Source organism: Triticum urartu, chromosome 7A, assembly GCF_056163025.1.
Source record: "Triticum urartu cultivar PI428250 chromosome 7A, HENAU_Tu73, whole genome shotgun sequence".
NCBI lineage: Eukaryota > Viridiplantae > Streptophyta > Magnoliopsida > Poales > Poaceae > Triticum > Triticum urartu.
In genome coordinates this window covers 681,857,690-681,884,262 of record NC_141879.1, presented here as the reverse complement: position 1 = coordinate 681,884,262, position 26,573 = coordinate 681,857,690, and the positions used below count along the sequence as shown (strand labels likewise).

General features: G+C 45.5%; 1 protein-coding gene, 1 long non-coding RNA gene, 1 other non-coding gene and 1 pseudogene across 3 annotated transcripts; 1 reads left to right on the top strand and 3 right to left on the bottom strand.

Annotated features, from left to right (window-relative positions):
* Positions 1 to 1,106: 1,106 nt before the first annotated feature.
* Positions 1,107 to 4,477, bottom strand: LOC125522869 (uncharacterized). The gene is made up of 6 exons (XR_015611147.1): positions 3,135 to 4,477; positions 2,983 to 3,063; positions 2,235 to 2,278; positions 2,066 to 2,140; positions 1,859 to 1,967; positions 1,107 to 1,383 (listed from the first exon to the last, which is right to left on the bottom strand). It is a non-coding gene; the product is annotated as an uncharacterized LOC125522869 (long non-coding RNA).
* On the bottom strand, positions 2,267 to 6,000 carry LOC147961446 (uncharacterized). The gene is made up of 8 exons (XM_087533812.1): positions 5,720 to 6,000; positions 5,480 to 5,563; positions 4,814 to 5,028; positions 3,544 to 3,603; positions 3,423 to 3,444; positions 3,191 to 3,302; positions 2,983 to 3,063; positions 2,267 to 2,278 (listed from the first exon to the last, which is right to left on the bottom strand). The coding sequence occupies exons 1-8, from the start codon at positions 5,998 to 6,000 to the stop codon at positions 2,267 to 2,269; spliced, it is 867 nt and encodes a 288-aa protein (XP_087389938.1).
* A 4,300-nt stretch (positions 6,001 to 10,300) lies between these two features.
* Positions 10,301 to 11,482, top strand: LOC147961445 (F-box protein At5g07610-like; annotated as a pseudogene).
* Positions 11,483 to 23,198: 11,716 nt separating this feature from the next.
* On the bottom strand, positions 23,199 to 23,279 carry TRNAL-UAA (transfer RNA leucine (anticodon UAA)). Its single transcript has one exon. It is a non-coding gene; the product is annotated as a tRNA-Leu (tRNA).
* Positions 23,280 to 26,573: the final 3,294 nt, after the last annotated feature.

Genomic DNA, 26,573 nt, shown 5'->3' with positions numbered 1-26,573 from the left:
GAAAACAGGGCTTTGGTCCAGGCCGGGTCAGCCCATTAGTCCCGGTTCAGTCAAGAACCGGGACTAATGTGAGCATTTATCCCGATTCACCTGGGCCCTTTAGTCCCGGTTCGTGCCACGAACCGGGACTAAAGGGTGCGATGCCCATTAGTCCCGGTTGATGGCACCAACCGGGACTAAAGGTTAGACCTTTAGTACCGGTTGGTGCCACCAACCGGTACTAATGGGTTTTGAGGCATTAGTACCGGTTCATGGCACGAACCGGTACTAAAGGTCCCATTTTCAAACTCTCTCCCCCCCCTTGGACCGCCTTTTCAGTTTTAGAAAAAAACAAAAGAAAATGATGGAAATGTCAAATAAAATAAAATAAAATAAGTTTCCCATGTGATATGTGGTCTACTTGTTGGGAAAAATTTACAAATATGAATTTCGACTTTATTTGCAAAATCTCTCTGGAATTTGTAAAATGGGCATAACTTTTGCATACGAACTCGGATTAAAAAGTTTTTTATATGAAAAATCATCTACTCGAAAAGTTACATCCGAATTTGATGAATATTCTGCTGGTTAAAAGTTGGGCAGTCATCGGTGAGGTGCTCCATTGCGTTGTCAAAGAGTCACAAGCATGGTTTTTGAGTCGCTGTATAGTCACCGACTAATCGCCAAGTCGTTTTCCAAAAATCAGGGCGACTCGCGACTATACAGCGACTTTCGTCGACTAATCGCCGAGCCGCACGGCTCGCGGCAACTCGCCAAGTCGCGACTCAAACACCTTGGTCACAAGATTCAAGTAGAGATATTATTGTTATGGAAAATGCCAACTTCAGTTTTCAGTTTGATCTGTACTCGTTTTCATATCTAGCACTGTCTCTGGCTGGATGTTTCCCTTGTGGACATGTTGGTATGGGTTGTAGTATGTTGACTACTAGTGGTTGGGGCGCGCCCGTGGCACGCCGCCTGAGCGAAAGTTGGGTGGTGCCAGGTTGGACACGCCCCTTGCACTTTCCTGTGTGTAGTACTTGTTGTTATTCCATCAGACTCGGGGCACAAGGAGATGAAGTACTGATACGTGCAAGTTCTAACTGAAATAATAAGACAGTTGTGCAAAAGTGAAACAATAAGACAGTTGTGCGAATGCAACACATTCAAAGGCCAGATTCTTAGAGGTTACATGAACGATGATATAGATGATAAAGCAGAGGCATATTTACTCACATCATTCGGCAGAACTACAAGGTCTTAGAGAAACAGGAAACACGACACATGGATTCTATGCATGGACGGTGGTTATGGTCATCAATGGCGCGTCCAGAGGCGATGAACAGCGAGACCATAAGGACTCTTGATGGCGCGGTGCCTCTTTGCAGCCTCAACACGAATATACTGCAACCTCACCACGAAGAATTATAAGCCACAACTTCATATGCCCATACAATTTGTAGTTGCTTAAAAAGACAAAGCAAGCGAGTACTCGGGAGTTTTGGTTAAAACACATCTAAATAGAGATGAAAACTGGCAAACTATACATCCACTTGCAACAGAGCAAAAGGAAAGAAAATTGCACATGATTAAGTAATATAGATCATTCATCTTGTGAACAAAGAGCAGACTAACTGACACAGTGTGGTAACTAAATCATTCAATCCCTGAGACTGATTAGATGTCAGTTTCTTTGACTGCCAGTACCTATTGGTAAATTAAACTATTAATCGGAGGAAATATTTAAGCAGCCCAATTACCTACCAGATCATTGTACTTACACTTCCTAATCAGATCACCTAATAGGAGATACTATTAAGCTTATGAAACATATGTTGAAGTATATGGAGTATATCATTTAAGGGAATTGGCTTGTTACCATGTACGTTCTTGTGCTGCTTCCTGTACATGGCATTCCATATAAGCTTACCAGGCTTGAGATGGTTGTGGAAATAGCGCTTGCACTTTGAGTTGGAAAAAAGGAAGACCTGATTTTGGATATAGGCAAAGAATGCGCAGCATAATTTTAGCAAACTTCTACTTATTTAATTCCATGTGCACTAACGATATGGGCACACAAGCTTACTCGAGAGTCTGAATGGACGAATCTGATGCATTCCCCGGGTATATCTTGGCACCACTGAAACGGCAGAGCTCTGTCCTGTATAAACACAATTGCAGGTACAAGTAAGACAGTGGCAAGCAGTTTCACAAATCTTTAGTGTTCCCACACAACATCAATGATAGTAGCATACTTGAGAACCATCTTCTCCGCCCTGACAAACTTTCAAAGCTCCTCCTACAAATAAAATGCAAAGATATTAGCACTTAAAGTATCAACGAATATCATGAAGCATTGCCTCTAATAACACAGCTTGAAAGACAAAGCCTTGTTGAATGGTTGTTGCACGACATATCGAAGAGACTAACAAACTAAACTGAACTACAGTGCATCATTATAAGTTTTATTAAACAACATGAACAACTCATAGGAATAATGTACAAAGCTAGGGACACAGTAAAAATCTCGCGCACAAGAGTACATTAAACATAACCACAACACTCTTGAGATGGACCTCTCCTGATTTATCAAAGTCAAAATATCTATTTATTTTGTCCAATACTGCCGACAAGCTAAGCTAGATGGGGCTCTGGAATACCATGAAACATAAAATGTACAATGTCAAGTAATGCACATACATTTCCAGGTTCAACAATTAACCAGAGGTTCAATAGTAATCAACACATACATTTTCTCTTAAAAATCGTGGCAAAGAAATTGATGCCAAATTGCACACGGCAGTTTTGTGGGACTTATGAATTCATTTATCTCTGTACACAGGAGGGAAGAGACAATTTGTGCCCAGATTTTGTTTTCTTTTTCTGCTGAAAGTGTCATGCACATCATCGAAAATAAATTGTGTGGACACATGAATTACTTTTAAAGACAAACTATTGGAAGAGAACACATGTCTTCGGAGACTCGCAAAATTTAGAGCAGACCTTATAGAACATATATGGTGTTCTTGTTTCTATCTGTGCCTTCAAAATGACAAACCAAATGGACTGTGTCTTCGCTTTACCCTGAAATTGTGTAGCAAGGTTATTACATATTGTTAGTCACTTGAAGAATATGTACATCTAGTCCAGCTTACTTTTCTATATTTCTTGTGTGGGTTATGATACTCATCATCCGAGCAATCAGCCAAACCTGGAGCTTCACAGGAACAAAATAATTATCATTGCCCATTATTTTACACCCTTTCCATGAATAAACCATAAATCCAGAGAGTATAGAAAAGATCGTCAGCACAATTTTCCTCCTACAAATTAACGAAGGGAATAAGAAATTGTGAAAAAATTAGCAGATAAAAAGAATTAACCGAGGGAGTATATTCAATCTATGGGGAGAGAAGGTTGGAAGGGGGATTCTGGAACATGACCTGTAGCTAGTTATCCTGACACCTGCAACCAATGATGGACATTAATTTATTTGCTGCAAACTGTCGTTGCCTCCACCCTCTCCTAAATACCCTCATCTTCTTGCCCACCCTGCTGCCGCACCATTCTTGCCATCTTGCGGCGCCACCTCGTTCTCCTTGCGGATCTCGCTGCCACCGATCCCTTGAAAAAATTCAGGCATACAAAGAAAGGCGTACATGGATGGATGGACCTGCTAGTCTACTCAGCCAGAGTAGACTGCTTGATTTGGCGTGGAACCGAATCCCACTCACGCCACAACAGGCACCCAAAGCAGCAAAAGGCAGCAGAATCAATCGAGAGCATAACAAAGTTCATATAAATTACTCGTCGCATTACCCACCTTTTTTGGACGCCAAATCGAGCAAAGGAGGCGGCGGGGGAGAACTCGACCAGGCCCCCTAGGAGGCCCTCGAGTTGCCTCCACTTCATCTCCTCTCGCTGTCGCTGTCGCCGAATAGGCGCTGACTGGAGGAGACCCGAGTCGAGGCAGATCATATATCAAAGCCACCACTGCCAACTTACGCAACTACCAACATCTATCTTATTGAAACAGAAGAAATTTAGCTTAACTACATTATCTCACAATTTCATTAGAGGCTACAACAGCAGCAAGAAAGCATCATGGTTTAGGCTTCGCAACTACCAAAATGTGATCTCATGCGAAAAAACGACAATAAATTGTTCGGCTTAGCATCATGTTTCAGCTTACACAACTACCAAAACATCAGGCTAAGCCATTGTCTTATAGTTTCAGGAAAAGGGACTACAAGGAAGTTCACCCATCAATGTGATTCAGATTCAACCTACCATAAGGTCAGAGAAGTTAATCATCGTCCGAGTTGGCTTCATCTGCTGCACTGTTTTAAATATGAGGGAAGGAAATTATCATCCACTAATACTCTAAATGAACTCTAGTACTGTATTATAAAGAACCAATTGAGACACACTCATGACAATCAAGCGTTCCTATGTCTGCAATGCACAAGATATATTGCATGTACATTCTTGCAGCACACACTATATAGTTGCTTCCTTAAACAAAAAATGTTAGCCCGTACAGCCATGCATCAAAATTGATAAATGTTCAGTTTTGATGAGGCATATATCACCTAAAGTACCAACAGTCTCCACCATCATCATCATGAGATTTATTATCGTTTGTAATTCATAGCTGATTTGAGAGAAGCATAGGATAAAATGAGGTAACAACAAGAGCTAGCAAATATAGTATATGTTCTGCCAATAGTACAGAAAACGCCAGAGTGCAAAAAATAGGACACCACACTGTTCCTGCTGGCCACAAAAGATGTAATTCCTGACTGTACTTATGCTAGGATCAGGATTAATTCACCCTGGTGCCCCCTCCCCCCCCCCCCCCCCCCCCCCCCCCCAAATAAGCTTGACAAGGTCTTCCCTAAGTTTGGTGAAACATCCCAAAACAAACCCCCAACTACCCAGCAGAAGAAAAAAGAACAATTGATTACACAAAGAGCATAAGAAGAAATATATCTTTTCCTACAGTCTGATTGGATTTCCAACACCTTGTAGTCACATACACAAAATAATCTGCACAATGAAAGATGAGATTATAGGGGCTAAATCAAACAGAGTAGTGGATGAGAAAAGAGCAAACTATTCAGGAAGAAGAGAAGAAGTAAGAGTACTGGTAATAGGTGGACTATTGTAGATTCATTCTCTGCATTACTGCTACTGCAAAATACGTTGATGTACGAACATGCTAAAATACTGCAGTTTTTACAAAACTTTGTTGTCAAACAGTGTAAATCATGCTCAATTGTACTGGTAGCCAATATAGTCCACAAGACCCATGTCGTCAGAACTGAAGTTCTGAATTAACTATATTGTAATAGTCATCAAGCTGTAGCATTTCCTCCATATTTCAGCAATTCAACACACCATGTATTTATTTGTTTGAATATCATGTGAAATTAAACATGAATTCCTTCAATTCAGAAAATGAAACACAAGGTATGGAGAGATCAAGAATAAAAAATACCTGCACGTTCTGAATTCTTTGCACATGCAGGCAAGGAGCTGGACACCCAAATTTGTGTCCTCACCATATACCTGCGCGCAATACCTGATAAACATTCTTCTTAGATTAAGAATCGGTAAGCTATACAATTTTTTTTGTAGCACACAACTTTAGATCTGAAATTCAGTAGTAATAACTCATCTCCTTGTAGAACTCAACCACAGCAGACCAGAAGAGAAGGAAGGGAGATGCGATGTGTACCTGACATGAGGCAGCGACCGTGGCGAACAAATGGAGGCAGGACACCAGCATCTTGATGTTGCACGAGGTCTCAGGGGTTGCTGATGATATGCATCTGCTTGTGAATCCCCTGCTCCACGCCCTTGGCATCGCCCCCTGCTCCTCAACCCCTTGTGCTGCTCGTGTCCAGGCACATGGGAGAAGCTTGAGGTTGCCGCACGCCTGCTCGTCCCTCCCGCCGCCACCAGCAACCGGCGCCCATGAAAAGCGGCGGCGCTTCCCTCGCCCTCGAGCGTCCGCATCCGAGAGTCACTCCGCGTGGCAGGTTGAGACCCGTCGAGGCGAATACGGCTTGAGGAGGTGTTGGCGGCGGCAACCCTAGCGGCGGCGGCGGCGGCTGCAGTGGAAAGAACGAGAGAGATGGGAAGTTGCGTGCAATGGGAAGCAAATGCGAGGCGCTCTTCTCCCTCTCCTGTAATGTGGTGGGCCAACCAGGACCAAAAAAAGAACAACACGAATACGCCAATACGGAACGAGCTTTTCCACACGATCCCTGGCGCCACGTGGCTATCGTGAGCGTTAGCTCTTGATGCACACCTTATTATTTTTGATGCCTTTTGATGTGCAACAAGTAGAGCTGTATGAGACACTTTAGTGTGTTCTATTTTGACATGTACATGCTATCTCTATTAGAATATTATGTTCTGATACAATTTGCATTGTTTGGTTCTCTGATTCTACGTAGGTGCTTGCATTGCTAAGGTTGACCTGACGCAGAAGTGTGCATATGTGTGCACCATGTAATGTGATCGTGCTATCTGAAAAGGCTGAGAAATGTCAATGTTGATGATTCGTAATCCTAGTTGGTTTATATTCTGTATCGGAAAACGATCAAAATCTTCTAATAGACCTTGAACAATTTCTTGCTCATTTTTTCTTCATCTAATGGCTCCAAGTTGAAACTATGACCAGAGTATCTAGTTTCGTTTTCCCAGTCCTCTTTAGAACTTCCAATTTTAGTTGGCCTGTGATCAAGTAGCGGAGTGGGCCCCCCTCCCCCAACAATATGTTTCCTCTATGACAGGCACTAATACCTTACTCTGTAATTAAGTATGTTCCAGTTTCAACAGTTTGAGCACTACTATCCCTGATTTGAAGCTTTTTACAACCAACGAAATTGGAAACATAGCCCTCATCTGTGGGATCTTCGTGTCTCTTTAAGCCTAATTGCTTTTTCTAGCAAGTTTCAAGATTCTGCAAAATCAAAGGCCATATTCCTGCTTTTTTGGTCTAATCAGAGTTGTTGCGTTGCCTCTACCAGTATTAAACATATAGTATAATTTGTGGAGTAAAAAGTAATCATTTCAGTGACATGTTTAGCAGAATACTGATAGACTTATTTTTTTTCAGTAGACAAGCATGTTAGGGATTGTATAAAACTTTTTGAGCTGGTGCTTGTTAAGTTCAGCACTTAGCACATGCATTTTTACCTAGAGTTAATATAATTGTATTCATGTTTAGGCTATCACTTTATTGACCTTTTGTTGGTCTAACTTATGTCCTTTCATACTCACTGCTTATTTCCTGGCTTTATTAATTAAGGCTGGACTACTTTTGTTGCATTGATTGGTTATATACTGTTTTCTGCAGATAACTTCTATTGTCAATGTGTGTTCCGCTGAATAATGTGAAGCTAAGACCTTGCATACCCATTGAACTGTTCTACTCCCTCTTACTAGTAATTATATACAGTCATATCCTTACTCCTTGGACAAAATTTTGGTATCTCTATGCTAATTCTTTATAAATAATGGCTATGCTAATTCTTTATAAATAAATTACGTGCTATTCGTCACCCTGGGTAAGAAATAGTTATTCTTCACCCCTTCTCTATTTTGACGTCAATGCACCGTATTTTTAGGTTTCATAAATTTTGTCTTATTTCATACGTAAAGAGAGAACGTAACAAAATATATACTCGCCGTAAAAAATATTTTATGTTACGTAAAATTACAAACGTAAAAACATAGTGAAAAACATACATAAAATGCGATAGTTTTTGTCTTATAACCTTTTTTTTTGTTTTCTTATACTAAATTTTACGTAGTGAATCAATATGAATGTAACTATTTGTATTTCAAACGTAATTTATTTATGAAGCGATCGTAAGATTATTTCGGGTGAAGAATTACTTATTCGGCATCCTGAGTGATGAATAGTATTACTATATATATATACACACTAATTTAGAGAATCATTACCCGTTCTTCTGTAGCCATCTGCCTTACGTACGATGAGTCTGTTAGTTGTTGCTCTGTTTTGCAGAATCAAATAAACAATGCTCCAGTCACAGAATACTTCGGATTCGATGTTAGCAACTAGAGATCAGACGGGTGTGAATCTACAGACCACATGGTTAGCAGTCCAAAACCGTGGGGTTAGTTTGCTTAGTCTACATATACTAGTCTTCAGCCTCTCTGTTGTCCTTTTCTTGCTCTTTTTTTTTTGTGCAGTTCGAATGCCTGATACCTTATCTGGTTTTTCTAATTATTTATTATATCGCACCGCAGCGATTTCAGGCTGATCTCAGCCCAAATTATGTTGTGAAAAACAGATCCAGCAGAGGTTGCCTGATCTCAGCCTAATCTTGTACCTTATTTTAACACAGTTACTGTTTGGATGACAATTCTCGAAGATAAGGCGGATGCATCGGCCAAGCATCGATCAGTTCACTTCCGTCAGCATGCTGCGTTAGCACCGCGACTTCCTTGCGATCGTTGACCAGGAGCCTGTACACCATGATGCCCAAGAAACAGTGGGTAAGTTCAAAGGCTGTATAATGTTGGAGAAATTTGGGGACACAAATACACTCAAGCAAGGCGAGTCCTCCAGATAGGAGGAAAGTTGCAACATCTGCTTCTGGCTACATCGCAGATTCAGAGAAATATTTGTTGGTTCCTTGATATGACACCTCATATTTGGCAATAGTGACAACTTTAGATTTCAGAAAGACCTGTTGGTGACCGCACTGAATAGTGGCCACCCGTGGCATTCTTCGTGCCGCAGTGCTGACCGCGAGTCAGGTTTAGAGATCCTGTCCTCCTAAGAGCTGTGTATTCTTTGCGTGGCTAGCTGCCTGTAATAGATGCTGGACAACAGATAGGCTTCAGCACCGTGGGCTGCCGCATACGGTCCGCTGCCCGATCCGCGACCAGACGTCGGAGACGCTGTCGCGTTTACTGCTTGGATTTGTGGTCACATGGGAGGTCTGCCATTCCGTCCTCCACGAATGCCAGCAGAAGTGTATGCCTGACCATGATTAGCAGCTATTTGATGGAGGGATGCAAGAGGCATGTGGAGAGCCATCACCACTGTGTTCTGGTGCATCCAGTGGCACCGCAATGATGTTGTCTTCAATGACGTGAAGGTTTCAGTTCGAGGAAGGGCTTTTAGAGGGAATGAGCCGATAACGTTGATTAATTGACATGTAGTGATTTAGTGGGATGTGAACCGGGACGGGGTATGCCGCTGTGCCTATGCTACCAACAACAAAACCTACAATATCAATAACAACAGCACCAGACAAATCTAAATTATCCTCCACAAATTTGAATGTAATCTATGAACAAGTGAGGTATTTCTTTCTAACAGTAGGCATATCTGTCTATACCTACAAAGAAGAGAACCTTGACATTTTGTCTCAGGAACTGAGTTTAGCTTTGTCGGATTGTTGTGTAACTGTGCCACTATTCAACTCTGGTTGTAGCTTGTTGTCTGAACGAGTCAGCAGGAGCATAGTCTGCACCAGAAGATCTGCCCAGTGACAGAAATTCTTATTGAACATGAATATATTTTTCTTGGAAGGAAAATCTATATATTCAGCAAGTTAGTAGCATGATCGATAAGGAGACGTGGGCATATACTATTGCTATCCTAATTCTTAGTTCTAGACAAATATGCTTCCTAATGGTAGTCTGCAGGAGCTCATCAGCAAGAACAGAGGCGGAGAGAGGAGAGGCGGAGGGGATTTTGGAACTTGCCATAATCAGGAGGGAAGATCCCGTGCGGGTGGACGAGATGCACGGAGGAGGCGGATCCATACCGCCGGTGATCACCGGCGACGTCGCCAAGGTGGCAGATGTCATCAAGGGTCGTCGGCACAACTAGGTCTCCAATAGAGGAGGCGAAGAGGTGTGTTTGAAGTGAGCGCTTTTAAAGCGGGTTAATTCGTCGAAACGACAGGCAATCACAAATCTCAAAAATAAATAAATGTGAGAGGCTTTCACGGTGGGCCTTTCCCATCCTGTACTATTCTACTCCTACCACTCCGCCGCCGCCATCCATCTCTCAAGCTGGTCATGGTGGGGAGTAATTTATACTAGTGTCATGCATATAACACTAGTCTAAGTTACTATCTTTATAGTGCAAAATAACATAGTAATAATATCATTGATGGCTTCATTTATTAACTTATAGATTCATCCTTTCTCGGAAAGCGCCACATAAGTAAAAATTTCTTAAAATGCGCTATCTAAGTTACTCCCACTATGACTAGCCACATCGCACCCTACCTATTCCAACCGCCGCCGCCGCCTCCAAGCCATGGAGAAGCCAGTGGAGGGGCCGATCTCCAGGCTCACCCACGACCTAATCGCAGAGATCCTCTCTCGTGTGCCCTACAAATCACTCTGCATCTACAAGTGCGTCTGCCCGGCATGGCGCGACCTCATCGCCGACCCCGCCCACCGGAAGAAAGTTGTGCAGACCCTGGCCGGCTTCTTCTACCACATCACCGGCGAGGCCACGCCCGTCAAGTACGCCGACCTGTCCGCCTTCCCCTGGTCGAGCGTTCCCAAGACCTACCTGCTTCTACCACAACCGCCTGACAAGATGGGCAATTTCTTCTCTCTTGAGGGTTCCTGCGATGGATTGTTTCTTGCCCGCATTCGGGTGGCCACCCCTGCTGGAACAGTTCGCTACATGGTCTCCAATCCAGCTACGAGTGAGTACACTGTGCTGCCTGACTCTGGCTCCGCCGGCAACATCTGCCGTGCTTACCTGGGTTTCGACAGTGGTGTTTCCACTCAAGAGTTTCATGTGTTCGAGTTTGTACTGGATTGGCCAGACTGGACTATGACAGGAGTCAACATTTACTCTTCAAAAACTGGTGCTTGGGTAGCAATGGACCCCCGATGTTAGGTTGTGCTGGCGTGAACCGGGAGTTTTCCGTAAGGGGTGTCTGCACTTGCTCATACGTCAGTTTGGGTTGGCAATAGTTGACGCACAAGGGCTAAACTGGAGAGTGGAGAATCATCCAGCTACCAATTAGTGTTGATCCATTTTCCTCCGGATTCATCGGAAAGTCTGCCGGACAGCTAGTTTATATCGACTCCGGCGGCATTGAAGGGCATGGTTCTAATGCATTTTCGACTATATTAGTTTACATTCTTGGTGTTGAGATTTATCAGTGGGATGTGACTCACCTGGATGACAAGTGCACGCGTTGGAAATTGCTGCACAAGCTTTCAAATGTAGCTCCAGAGAAGATTTTTCACCTCGGCTTTGACCTTGAAGTTATTGCAGTACACCCACATGCCAATATAATCTTCTTTATGGCTCATTGGAAGAATGAACTGGTTGCATACGATCTGGATCATCATGAAAGCGCAATTGTGTATCACATTGAGCCTAACTACCAGAAGTTTATGGCCTTTTTCTCACATGTGCCATTGTTGCCCCCCCCTACCACTTGATGGAGGAATACGGATGGCAACTCCAAATTGATGAATGTTCTGCTGATTAAATGGTGGGCGGTCAGCAATGAGGTGCTCCGTTGCGTTCTCAAGAGTAATCTTCACACAGATTAAAATACAAATATTATTGTTTTGGGTTGGAGAATGCCAACTTCAGTTTTCAGTTCAGTTGGAAAACGCCAACAAGTAGAGCTGCATGAGATACCTTAATGTGTTCTATCATAGTAGTTTGCATATGTGTGAAGCATGTATTGTGATCATGCTATATATCTCAAAAGGCCGAGAAATGTCAATGTTGATAATTCTTAACCTAGCTGGTTTAGATTTTGTAGTACAAAATGATCATAATCTTTGGGACTTGGAACCATTTGTTGCTCCTTTTTCTTCTAATGGCTCCAAGTTAGAACTACGACCAGAGTATCTATTTTCGTTTTCCCTGTCCTCTTTAAAACTTTCAATTTAGTTGGTGCGTGATAAAAGTGTATCCCTGATTTGAAGCTTCTTACTCATCACCAAGCAACGAAACTGAAAACATTAACCTTCATGTGTGGGATCTTCGTCTCTCTCCGAACCTGATTGCTTTTTGTAGCAGGTTTTTAAGATTCTGTGGAAAATCAGAGGCCCTAGTTCTGTTTTCTTGGGCTAACCAGAGTAGTTGCCTTGCCTACCAGTATCCACAGATGTTGTAATTTGCAGTAAGCGGATCACTCAGTTGTAGAGTAAAATTAATCATTCCAGGGACATAGTTAGCAGAATAATGATAGACTTATTTTTTTTCAGTAGATAAGCATGTCAGGAATAGTACGGAATTTTTTTAGCCCGGTGCTTGTTAAGTTTAGCACTTAGCACATGCATTTTTAGCTAGAGTTAATGCCATTGTATTGATGTTTAGGCTGTTACTTTATAGACCTTTTGTTGGTCTAACCTATTTCCTTTCATACCCCTGGCATCCTGCCTTAATTAATTAAGGCTAGACTACCTTTGTTGCATCAATTGGTTATATATTGTTTTCCTGAAATAACTTCTATTGTCAATGTGTATTCTGCTGAATAATGTGAAGCATATAGCCATTGAATTGTTCTACTCCCCCTTACTAGTAATTACCTACGGTTATATCCTTACTCCTTAGACGGAATTTTGGTAGCTCTGCACTAATTCTTTGTAAAAAAAAAATTTGAAACGAGGCAAAAGACTTGCCATTTTCATTGATTAAGAAGAAGTGAGAATTGCCCGGTTAATTGACGGAAAACCGGGCTAAAACCGAAACAACCCAACCCATAAACACATGGGCACCACCGTCCAACCTGGCCACCGACATGGAACACACTCCACGACGGCACATGCCAACAGATGGCCACACGCATGAACAACTGACAGCTCTGACTTTGACGACAATCATTTCCCGGGAAATATGCAGGACTTGCGCCGACCGTGCCCGCCGCAAACGACCACCGAGCGCATGTCATCGTCACCACATCGATCTGCTCCACCACAGCTCCGACTTCAAAGCAACCGGGCAACCCACGAAAGAGCACCTCGGACACGCCGGGAAGATCCGACTACCAAAGTCCGAGCCACGACCCAAGCTCCTCTCGACGCCATCATCGTTGCTAAACAGAAATCAGCGCCCCCGAAACGGCCGCCTTAGCAACCACGCGGCGAAGATGCCGCCATCCACCGCGGCGAAGATGCCGCCTTCCACCGGTCTCCGGTTGTAGCCGGCTCCAAGACGATGGACCCAAGGAGGAAGAAGACGTGGAGACGCCTTCATCGCCTGATCCCGCGGATCTGAGGATTCCCTCCGGAGCCAAGGCCGCGGGGAGAAGCACCACACCAAAACGACGCTTCCAAGAAAGAGTGCGGCGCCCGCAGGCGTCACCGTCGCCGGATCCGGCAGAGGCCGGAGAAGGATTTCTCCCGGAGATGGTCCACGACCACGAGCCCGAGCCAGCCGGCCACCAACCGCCACCAAACCTGCACCGCAGAGCACCGAAGGGAATCTCCCGCCAGCGCCCGCGCCCGTCCCAGCTAAGGCCGTCCCGCGCGACCCCCCGTCCAGCAGTAGCCGTGCTGCCGGGTCGTGGGCGCACACCGCCATCTCCACCGACCATCCGACCCCGCCAGAGGAAGGAGGAGGCACGCCCGAATCTCGCTGAGCCACACCACCTCCCGCCGCAGCAGAGACGCCAAACCACAACAGATCCGTTGCCGCCGCCCACGCAGCCGACGAGAGCCACCGTGCGCCCGCGGCCGCGCCGCCCAGAGATCGAAGAGGTCCGGGGCCGCCGCCCCGGCGTCCGAGCACCCGTGCCGCTGGCCCCCGCAGCAGAAACCGGGGAAGCCAGATCCAGCCGCCCCACGCAGCGCCCTGCAACAGCCCCCTCCGCACCCGCAAGCCGAGCATCACCCCCGCCGCCAGAGCATCATCGGAGATAGGTGAGGCAGCCGCGCAGTCCACCGCCAAGCGCCACACGCCGCCGCTCCCCCAGGACTGGACGCGGCGCGACGGGAGAAGGCCCCGCCGCCGCCACCCCCGCACGGGCTTTGCCCGGCGGTGGCCACTGGCGGCGGCGAGGGAGGAGGAGCAGGTGGGGGGAGTGGGAGGCGGCGGGGATCGGGTCGCCGCCCGAGTCGCCAAGCTAGGCGACGCGGGGGCCGAAAGGACATCAATTTCTTTGTAAATAATGGCTATTAGTATTTATGTGAAGTTCTTAAAACTCTCCTGTTGACTCAATTCTTCAGTATAAGATGTATTAGTTTTTTCAGATCTCAAACATATACTGGTATGACCAAGTTTCTAGAAAAAGAATATCACTATCTACAATACCAAATTTATACCATTCGATCCATCATGAAAGTATTTTCATATTTTATCTATTAGGTATCGTAGATGTTGAATTATATTCTATAATCTTGGTCAAACATACATATGTTTGACTTTCATGAAAATTGATGCACCTTATATTCTGGAATGGATGGCACTAATTTAGAGAATTATTACCTGTTCTTCTGTAGCCATCTGTCTTACGATGAGGCAGCAAGTAGCAGTCTATGTTCGTTACTCTGTTTTGCAGACTCAAATAAACAATGCTCCAGTCACATGAAACCTCGGATTAGATGGTAGCAACTCTCAGAAATCAGATGGGTGTGTATCTGCAGACCACATTGGCTAGTAGTCCAAAACCATTTGCTAGTATACTTACTAGTAGTTTCTAGCTTTCTCTGTTGTCCTTTTCTTGCTTTTTTCTGTACAGTTTGAATGTCTTGTACCCTTATCTAGTGTTTTTAATTATTTATTATTATTGCAGTGCGGCGATCTTGAGATTGATCTAAGCCCTGATTATGCCGTGGAAGACAGATTCATCAGAGGTTGCCTGATCTCAGCCTAATCTTCTACCCTTTCGAGCACAGCTACTGTTCAGATGCCAATTCTTCAAGACAAGGCAGTGCATTGGCCAAGCATTGATCAGTTCACTTCCATCAGCATGCTACATTAGCACGATGACTTTTTTGTGATCTATGGCCAGGTGTCCATAGACCGGGATGCCCAAGACACAGTGGTAAACTCAAAGGCGCTATAATGTTGGAGAAATATGTGGACAGAAACAGAGGATAAGTGGGGGTTCTGAGTGAGTCTTGAGCCACTGGCTGCAGATGACTGTCACCCCGCAGCAGGAAATGCTGGCTGTACCAAACCATGCCGGTGTTTCCATATATCCTAGAGTCGGGGCAGGAGGAAAGTTGCAGGCCCTCCTTATGGTTATATTGCATATTCGCATTTACAGAGAAACATTTGATGGTTCCTTGATATGACACCTCATATTTGGTAACAGTGACAACTTTAGAAACACCTGTTGGTGACCTTGCTGAATAGCGGCCATCCGCGGCATCATTTGTGGCGAACAACGCAGCACAGGCGCAGGTCAGGTTTGGAGATCCCACACTTCTACCAGCCGCAGATTATTCACGACAGCGGAATAGGCTTCAGCATCGTGGGCTTTCAGCGATCAGCTGCCGAAGACGATGCCACATTTGCTGCTTGGATGTGTCGTTGCCCAGGAGGTCTGGCATTCCATCCTTCGCGAATGGCAGCATCTGGAGTGGGTACCTGACTACGACGAGCTGCTGATTCGCATGGCAGACAACACACTCAACGTGACCGAGGGACACAAGAGACATGTGGACAGCCGTCATGTTTGTGTCGTGGTGCATCTGTCTGGCAGCGCCACGAATGATGTGATCGTCAATGACATGGAGGTTTCAGGAGCCACTGCCCTCGACCAAACCCGCGCGGAAAGAATCTGACCTGTTTGGTTGCCTGTACACACTGTTGGGCCTACATAGCACGGAATTTAAAGCACCTTTAGGACTGGCTCGCTAGAAACGCTTAGATCGGCAGTTTCTTGCGAGCCAGGCCGAGGCGAGCGCAAGCGAGTGGGCCCTTGCACGAGTGGAGACGGGAGGGATGCGAGGTGATTAGGTGAGGTCTTCTTTAATCTCTAGTAAGCTTCTATCTAATATCCTCTCTTCCTTGTCCCTCTGATCTACACAACTATGGTTTGATTCGAGGTAAGCTCTACACGAAAAAGATGCATCTTGATGCTACGGTTCCATTCAGGCGATCGGTTCGTAGTTTCGTCGGCCGTAAGTTCTTAATTTTGTGTTCCTGTTTGGAGCTATTCTGGACGAATTTTGTCAGATTCATTGCGCACAATCGATCATTTGAAATTTTTCTTTGACCAGGAGCCTAATCTCACAGTTCCTCACAACGTTCGTGTTGTAAGTTTTTGGTTTCGTGTAGCTTCTTCTCTCTTTGAACAGCAGCCTACTGCACTGACGCCGCCATGTCGAGCTCCTCTGTCCTCTGCTCAGAGCCCTCCTATTCGTCCCTCACGACGCCAAAGCCCTTCTCCTTGATCTCCTTGCCCACGTCCTACTACACTAGAGTCGTTTTCGGCGTCGCTCATCTTGGCCTACTCTATGTGGTCCTCCTACTGCACTGACGCTGCAATGGCGCGCACACTGCTTTCTTGTGTCCTTTGCCTCTATGCACACTGCAGTTCGCCGCGCCGCCGACGGGGTCGATCATCTTGGCCTCCTCTCTCTCGCCCTACTACACTGGAGTCGTTTCTGGCATCGATCATCTCGGCCTCCTCTCTCGTCCACTGCACTGACGATACCATGGCGCGAGCACTGCATTCTCCTCCTTTGTCGACTATCTTTGCGCGAGCACCGCAACTAGTTCGCCGATGGTGTTGCTCGCCGTGCCGTCGACAGGGTCGCTCGCCCACGACTCCATGCTCATCATATTGGACACGATGCCACGGCCACTATCCACCGTAGTTGCCATGGTCCGGCGAACACTGCATTTCTCCCCCCTTCCTCTGCTAGCTCTTAACCGTGTGTGCTAAGTGCAAGTGCTAGCTCTTAATCATACCTCATGCGTGCAACCAAACACCATGTCCATGTGCCGCTTGGGCCAATGCAGGCAACCAGAAAAAGTGCACTTGCGTATTACCTAATGCAGCGACCTAGATGCAGGCAACCAAACAACTTGTAGATGGCGCATTAGGGCCTGTTTTTGCTCAACCAGGCTGGATTGAGAAGTGTATGTCATGCAGGTACTGTTCACAACTTCAACCAAAGACACCCTTATTGAACATGGATATATTGTTCTTAGAAAGAAAGTCTATATATTCAACAAGTTAGTACCACCGGTTGCCCCAACGCATGTGCATCTGTAGCACCAGCAGCGGCTCATCTGTTGTCATGCCATCTTGCAGCGACCACATGCATCTGTAGTAGTTCTGACAGAAGAAGCAATACATTTTTATCAACATGAAATTTGTTTGGTAAAATCTATGAAAAATTTGCCAGCAACCAATTGATTGGTACCCCACATAAGACAAGCAGGCTTGTTCCTTTCCAAAAAACTTCAAGAATGGAAATCACTTCTTTCATGAGTTCTTTCAGGAGTAAAGTGAGGTAAGGTCTTTAGTCACCGTTTACCTACCATTTTAGTTAGTTCTACATGTACAATTGATTCAACAACTCGAATTTGAAAGGAATTCTTTAAAAGGAAATCAGTTAAGCAACTCGGATGAATCCATCATGCATTGGTCTCAAATCCAAGGAAATATGAACGAAACCTCCCAAATCTAAACAAAGCACTGAGCATCTTTCAGAAGGAAATTTACTCTTTCAAAAAACCTTTCAAAAGACGGCATGTCAAGGCTCAAAATCGACCACATAGCTTGATGACCAAGACTTCATCCATTAGTCTAGACACCTTATATGATGATAATTCCAATCATGTAACCACAGGTGTGGTGATCCTTGATAGAACATGTACTCTTATTCGTGCACAAGCCCTCTCGTATGACTTTGCTGCTACTCCAATTGCGACGGAAGCTGTAGTGATTTGTAATGGATTGCACATGCCTCTTGAGAGGGGGTTCTGCAGAGTAATGATTTAGAGTGACGCACAAGCTATCATCAAGATATGGGAGTCAAGCGGCTTTGATCATGCAGAGATTGCTGGAGCCTTGCCGAATGAAGAAATGAGTGGGCATTTTGACAGTTTTGGGCTGAGCTTTGTTGGACGAGATGCTAATATGGCGGCTCATCTATGTGCTAAACTGGCAACCGAGGTTAGGAAGAGATGTTTATGGCTTAATTTTACCCCTCTACTCCTAATGAACACAATGCATTGTGATTGTATGCCTGATTAAGTTAGCAATAAAGATCTTTTACTAACAAAAAAGTAGAAATGGCAATGCGGTCATCCCAGCATATCAAAACATTTCTGGATGTGGTGATCACCTTTTTCCCCATACGATCTCAGAAAAAGGATCGGGTTCCACTATCAATGGATAATGAAACAACAAATGCACAAAAAACATCCCGGTGCAAAAACATAGCCTAAAACCGGTTTCAACCGCTAACAGCAAAAGCTAATGCACCCAATCTACTAGAAGCCGACTTAGGAGTCACATGTTAGCCCAAGCAAAATGTTTTCGATCACTAGCATCATCATTAAGAAAACTCCATTGCATCATTCCTCATCGAGCCTTTCTCCATTGGTTCACCTTCACCCACTTCTTGTTCCTTATTTTCTCGAGCATTATTCACCTTGATCCTCGACACATGATTTCTTGGCTCCGCGCGCCCACCAACATGATGTGCGAGTGCTTCTCGCTTCAAAGCAACAACACCTTGTTCCAGAATCGCAAACTCTTCACATTACTTTGTAGACATGCCCAATAAAGCATAAACTGGCATGCATAATAGATGAATTCATCAAGAGATCTAGTAAACTTTTTATCAAAACAAGCTCTATTACATAACTTGGATGGGCATGTAGTGGCTTATCGTGAAGGTGATGCACTCGTGGACTTGTAGTAGAGCTGGTAGCTGCCACAACAGCTTCCCTATATGTGGGTGGCCTTGAGGCAGGCGTCATAGAGGGGCATCTCTCCTCCATCTCCTATTAGGTCACATTTGTGGAGTCCCTCGGCGTCTACCATGACGTTGCTGTCAGGTCCCATGGCTATGGCTACTTCAAGTTCCACTCACAGAAGGACGATGAGATCTGATCTATTAGATCCCAAAATACCTAAAGAATTATATCTCCATGAGCATGCATGCTAAAGATAGCAGATCAAACCCAAATGGACAAGTAAAAAAGACCAAGAGACTCGCCGTCCTCTTGGGGTGGAAACCGATGTAGTCGTAGCCACATGGCCTGCAAGCAACTTTGTGGCAGATGCGCAAGGAAGCCACGAGCGTGACCTGTTCATAGATCTAGAAGAGTTGCCCCTCCGTAACACCTGCCTCGGGGTCATCATTGAGGCCAGGAAAGACTGGCTTGCGATTTTCGCTGATGGTCACCAACCCATGGATATAGGAGGCAGCGGCATCATCGGAGGCAGGGCGGAACGCTTGCCATTGGCAGTGGATGTTCACTAACGAGAGGAGCGAGGACTACTATACTATTGGTATTCGGTCTAGTTGTATCAACTATATAGAGTCCTCTCTGATCAGTGTCGAGTCCTCCTATCCGGTGGATGCTCTCTCTAGTATGCTTTTGCACAGGTTCTAATTAATGATATTTATTTGCTACCTTTCAGATAGGCTTCGGGTGTAATTGTTAGAGGAGACGAGTATTTTTTGTGTATCTGCATGCTGGAGAGTTGCGGTAATTGGGTCCACATGCCAGTCTATATGCGCATGATTGGCTGTTGCATGTATGTAGATATGGACTACAAATTCTTCTATTTATTTAGTGCGATATCACTACCGATTAATGTTTGAGATAGAGTAGATATCACAACAAATTAATGTTTGAGATAGAGTAGATATCACTACAAATTAATGTTTGTGATAGATTAGATCAACTTTATCACATCGTGGTCAATGATCGTTGACTCATGAGGGGGTCCCTCGCTGCCTTCCTTGGTCAAGGCATCTCCAACACCGACCCTTAAACCTCCCGCATCCGTCCGGACAGTGAAAACCATCCAATGTGGTCCTGTATCGGTACGAGGCGCGGTCCAGATGTATACTTTCTCCCGTAAATTGGAGACAAACATGGGGGTGTTGGGGGAGGGGGGGCTTTGCGGGAGTCCGGACCGCTCCCACGCCCGCTTCTGACCGCTCTGGCCCACCCAAAACACCTTCCCCATCTCGCGCGCTTCCCGCCCGGCGCGAACTGCCCACATTCATGCCGCTGTAGAGCGCGCCGCTCCACATATTGAAGCGGTGCACCACCCGTTGCATGCCTGGCTGAATACGCCTCCTCGCCGCATTCAAACGCCGCCATTAAACCCGTGTGGAAGCCGAGGAACCTACTCCGGCCAGACGTTCGTTCATGAGCGGGCAGACATTAAACGCAACGTCGGGCAAGCTCCTCCCATCTGCCCTCTATTTAAACAAGGCCATACGCTGGGCAAGAATCGCACCACCCCGCCGCTCCCCATCTCATCCTTCCACAATTCTCCACCCTTCTGATGCCATCTAATGAGCAGAAAGAGCAGTTCTCCGGCATAAAAGCCAGCTCGGTGTCCTCCCGAGCCCGCTGAATATGAGTGAGGTAGCTCGCTGCTCCACCTCTCTCGCCTGGCCTGACGGAGCAAGTTGCCACCCCAAGCCAGCGCGTGGTTCACCACCTCACCACTCCAAGCCAGCTCAACGGGGAGCAGCCATTTGCTCCAGGACGACACAGGCATCGTCGCAGCCGTGGCGACGCCGTGTCGTACCGCGCCTCCCGTTGCCCCTCCCATGCCTACAACTGCGCCATCCGCCATCAACGCGCGCGTAGCCGCGCCCTGCCGGCAGAGAAAGAAGCCGGCTGCGTGGAGATCGACGAGTCGGTGGATGGCACGTCCGTGTCCGCCACCAACATCGAGGTAAACTAGAACACGGGAGGCTACTGCTGCTTGGGTCCCAGAAAGGCCACCGCTGGCACGTCGCCAGCTTGTATAGCCTATGACCTGTCCGATTCTTCTTTATCTCAGACCATCATCGGCCCCACCTGGGCTCCACGAAAGCGGAGCTTCCCTTCCCCTCCAGCTGAAGCACCCTCTTTGCCACTCCGATGAGCGGTGCAGCCGGACATAGGGAAGATGGGGGAAGAATATACCTCCGTGGCTCCCGGCAGTCAGGGGAGCAGGTTGTTGGACATGGGGAAGACAAAGGGATCCGCCGTGTTCGGCCGTAAACTAGTGTAGTGTTTCCATGTCGTGGGAGTGGAGCTCCTAGCGACTGTATGTCCAAAATATAACTATTTTCGTCCGGTTTGTATGAAATCCGTCATGTTTATATGAAATCCACCCGTGTTTGCATGAATTTCATCCAGTTTTGTTGAAAAAGTGTTTGCAATGTATGCGGCTATGGTTGGATGGCGGCCTCCCGCATCCGTGTCCATGGATGGATGCGGGAGGAAATTTGCTGGTTGCCATTGGAGATGCCCTCAAGCCTGCGTTTGGGCGGGTGTAAGGTGTCTCGCCATGGGTACATACAAAGTATTGTAGGATTTCTGGTCAATCGAACGGGAAAGTCTCCGGGTGTGGAAACATTTACTACTCCATCATGATTTATAAGTCTCACACATATTTCAATATAAACATTGAAAATTAATTTATTCAATGAAATATTAATTATATGTCACAAAAACAAAACGTTAGATCCACATTCTAAATAAGTTTTCAATGGTATAGTTTTTGTGACATATAACTCCTATTTTATTGATAAATCAACGTACATTTTTTATTGAAATGCGTGAGACTTGTGAACCATGATAGAGGCCAAACACCACGAATGACAGAATTTATCCCCAAGGTATCTCTGACAAAATTGTTACTCTAATGTCACTTATCAACATGTGATCCAAGTCATAGCAATATTCAACCAATAATCCAATGAAAAATGTATTCATATCATTTCCACTTACTCCATAAGCAATAATATCAAATATGATCATATGAAAATATAGCTAATGACCCTACTAATCCGATGGTAACATGCCAATATCCAACTTGCAAACTACTAGTCACAAGAAATCCAAGCAATAACATGGCAGTAGATAATTCTAATAATTCCTCCAAGATTGCCATGAATAAATCATCATCAAGTACTTCAAACTAAATCAAGTTTTATTATATTAAATCATGGAATTGCATTGCAATTATGCAAGTGGAGGTTGTGGCTCGCCTTGCTCCAAGCGAGTGTTGCAAATACTCCTGGTCTTCATCAAACATTGCTAACACTCTAGAAAACAATATAAACAAGCAAAATAAATAACCACATTAAGAAAATTCTTTGTCTAGAAATCTTAGACAGAAAATAAAATTGCAAAACTCTACCGGAAAATAAAGGAGGTCGCAAGAAAAATAATGCAAAAAGAATCAGCTCATTTGGACTTGTAGTTTAGGAGCAATGGATGGTCAAAGTGGATTAAAATATCTTTAAACTGGATTTTCCGGAATCTCCATGGGCTAATGTCTTTCGACGTAAACAAGGAATACACCTTCACTTAAAAATGGTCCGGAGGGGGGGCAGAGTGGCTGGTTGGTGGGACCACCCCGTCAAACATGATATTTGAGATTGAAGTGTTTGAAAATATTTGGATATATCTTCAAACATGATATTTGCGAATAGGAGATTAAATTGAAGAAACCATTGTTAACCATGACAAAAGCAACGTGTGGGCATGGATCAAAACAAGGGATATTTACTTTGACAGTCTAAAATTTGTGACGTATCTTGAGTCCAAACTGTAACGACTCTCATGTTTAATGACGATTGAGGTGTTTGGAAGTATTGTTTGAATACATCCTCAAACATAATATCTTTGAAAATTAAGTGAGTAAAATAAAAAAATATTGTGTGGCTTGGGGGGTTGGGGTTATTATCGGTTAGTGTATTTCACCTAATTTTGTAACGCAAGCATCCTAGTCAATATCTCCTCAAGATTAGATCAAGTTACACCAATATCATGCTGAAGTTAAACCATCTTGCTGACTTAAAAAATGACAATATTTTTTATGTATGTTGAATGAAACCTCATACAAAACGGTGGAGAATGGTTGAATTGTTGGGATATGTGAATAATTATTCCAACTATATTTGAAAATCCAGCAAATAATGTGGAAAGAAGATAAGAAAAAAAACAAATGGCAAAAACCAAATGTGACCATGGAAAGAAAAACCTGCAAATGACGAGATATAAGGGAGACAAAAAAAGAGATTGCGTTGAGCGTGGATCAAACACGCGACCTTCAGATCTTAAGTCTGACGCTCTCCCAAGTTCCCAACTGAGCTATCCCCGCTTCATGTATTTTTTGTTAGTCCTTATTTTTTAGTTTAGGATTCGGACTCACTTCATATTTGCCTTTATACTTGCATTAACGCTCTTCAAAAAAAAAATTTGTTTAGTTTATTTTGCGGGGAGCTCTTCAAATTTTGTTGCTCATGCAGACCCCATAATCTCCACATAGCAGCGACCAGTCAATGTACGTCAGTATTACGCATCCCTGGAATCTTAGCATAGACTTCTCGAGATATATTTATTTGTACGTACTTGACAATGTCTTCTTTTACATGGAAGAAGAAATCTATGATCCGTGGAACAATCGCAAGAACACACGCGGTTTAGGCAGTACATACTACGGAATGGTCCCGTTGCCTCATTAGCAAATTGTTTAATTAACCTTCAAATTTCCTTTTGGAGGAAATTAAAGGCTTTGCAGCATTAACCACCAAGAACTAGCCCGAGAATCACCCGCAAGAAAGAACAAAGAACTAGCCCGAGAATGACGCTCTCCAACCCACTCTCGCCCCTCTTTGCGCGGTATATCAGTCCTCGAGCCGTCGCCGGTGTCATGATGCTCTGCTCTAACAGGTACTTCTGATTAGGGTTCTGTTATTCTCGTTTGCGTCAATGGCGGCCACACCGAAGGGCCTTGACGACGGCGGCCGAAACAACACGATGCAGCGACGACCTCTCATCCATGGCCTCCCTGAGGCCTTGTTCGGTTGCATGTGGATTTAAACCTCTTATAAATCAAAATACATCACAATCCTTGCCAATCCCCTCCAATCCTTTTGGGAGGAGGATTAACCGAACAAGCCCTGAAGGAGCTCGTCACCCACCGGTTTGTCGGACGGCTCGTGTATGGCGGATCCACGCCACATTGTTGGCTCGGCAAACAGCACGTTCACGGGCCGTGCATGGTGAACAAGAGATGCATGCCAGCATACAATATGCATGTAAATAGTCATGTTCTAGTTTGGTTGATCAATTCCAGTACTTCCATGCATGCCTACTCACGGCATCTTGGTGCGCGGCGGCATGATCGTGGAGTCCGGCCAGTCAGCAATCATGGCGTACGGTGGCCATTGGCGAGCAGTCTCTCTCGCCGTGACGACGTACGGCAACGTGTGAGTGCACCGGCAAGGAGCAGTTCGATACGTCTTGGCGCCTGGCTGCCGTCTACGAGCAGTTTGTTGGGCCGTCCGCGACTGACATCATGGCGTGCCGCTATGAGCGTTGATTCCGCTCGGCCGGCAATGAGACATGCATCTGCCATGGACGAGCCGTCCGGTGACGCCGAGCTCCTTAGGCGAGGCCATGGACGAGAGGTCTTCGTTGTGTCATGTTGTTCGGCCATGCCATCAAGGCCCTTCGGTGCGGCCGCCATTGACGCAAGAGAACAACAGAATCCTAATGAGACGTATTCCTCCGTCCGAAAATAGTCGTCATCAAAATGGATAAAAAAAGATGTATCTAAAACTAAAATACATCTAGATACATCCTCTTTTATTCATTTTGATGACAAGTATTTCCGGACGGAGGGAGTACCTAGCATGATGAAGTACTAAAAGTCGTTTTGGAATCGGGAATGAGTGATTGGAATTAAGAATTGATGGCAAGAGGGAAGCGGATGCTTTGAGATTGTCGCCGCCACGTGTCACACATCTAGATGGGTCTTGTGGAGAGATGATTTGCAATACAATGATAATGTATTGATAGGGTGCTGGTGCAAGTATATATATATTACAAGGGAAGACCTCTACCTCAACTATACAAAACTAGGAGGTGGGCCACAACTCCAATACACGTGCAATACAAAATATATACTTAACACCCCCGACAGTCAAAGCGTCACTGGAAACACAGAGACTGGACCGAAACTCCTAGAAGACGGGTGTCGGTGTCAAAATCGGCGGATCTCGGGTAGGGATCCCGAACTGTGCATCTAGGCCGGATGGTAACAGGAGGCAAGGAACACGATGTTTTACCCAGGTTCGGGCCCTCTTGATGGAGGTAAAACCCTATGTCCTGCTTGATTAATATTGATGATATGAGTAGTACAAGAGTAGATCTACCACGAGATCAAGGAGGCTAAACCCTAGAAGCTAGCTTATGATATGATTGTTGTATGATGAAGTTGTCCTACGGACTGAAACCCTCCGGTTTATATAGACACCGGAGAGGGTTAGGGTTACACAAAGTCAGTTACAATGGTAGGAGATCTTGAATATCCGCATCGCCAAGCTTGCCTTCCACGCCAAGGAAAGTCCCATCCGGACACGGGACGAAGTCTTCAATCTTGTATCTTCATAGTTCCGGAGTCCGGCTGAAGGTATAGTCCGGCTACCCGAACACCCCCTAATCCAGGACTCCCTCAGTAGCCCCTGAACCAGACTTCAATGACGACGAGTCCGGCGCGTAGATTGTCTTCGGCATTGTAAGGCGGGTTCCTCCTCCAAATTCTTCATAAAAGTTTGTAAACACCAAGAGTAGTGTCCGGCTCTGCAAAATAAGTTTCCACGTATTGCCACAGAGAGAATAATATTAACACAAATCTAATCTGCCGACGTATTCCGCAGCGTGACATCACACTACGGCCAAGCCTTTATTCGAATCGTTTTCACTTTTCCACCTCAGCGTGTTTTGCGAGGCGGTTTCCTTGGCACGTCTTGTCAAAGCAGAGATCGTGTCCCCCATTTACGGGATTCTCATCAATACGGACGTGGGTAACCCAACCGCGCCATTTATCACGGCGCTTGAGAGGCAAGCGAGTTTTACTATGCTGGTGGGGACGCATAGTCGCATCCGCCCATATAAGGGGATAAGGATCCACCTTTTTACCTACGCCTTCTTCCTCCTTTGCCTATCCATCTTCTGCGCACCCGAGCTCCAGCGCCCAAGCCCGCACTTCCTACCTCAACCTTCTCCAACAATGTCTGGAGCGGGAGGCAAGTGGATGGTCTCCTCCGTCACGGAGGGCCATGTCAAAAAGCTAAGGAAGGCCGGATACCTGTCCAAAGACATCGCGCACCGGCTTCCTAAGGAGGGGCAGCTTCTCCCCACCCCAAGGCCCCATGAGAGGGTAGTATTTCTTCCCCACTTCCTCCGCGGACTGGGTTTTCCTCTCCACCCATTTGTCCGCGGGCTCATGTTCTACTATGGCCTAGATTTCCACGATCTGGCCCCGAACTTCATCCTCAATATCTCGGCGTTTATCGTCGTGTGTGAGGCTTTCCTCTACATCCGTCCCCATTTCGGCCTCTGGCTCAAGACCTTCAACGTCAAGCCAAAGGTGGTGCGCGGCAACCAG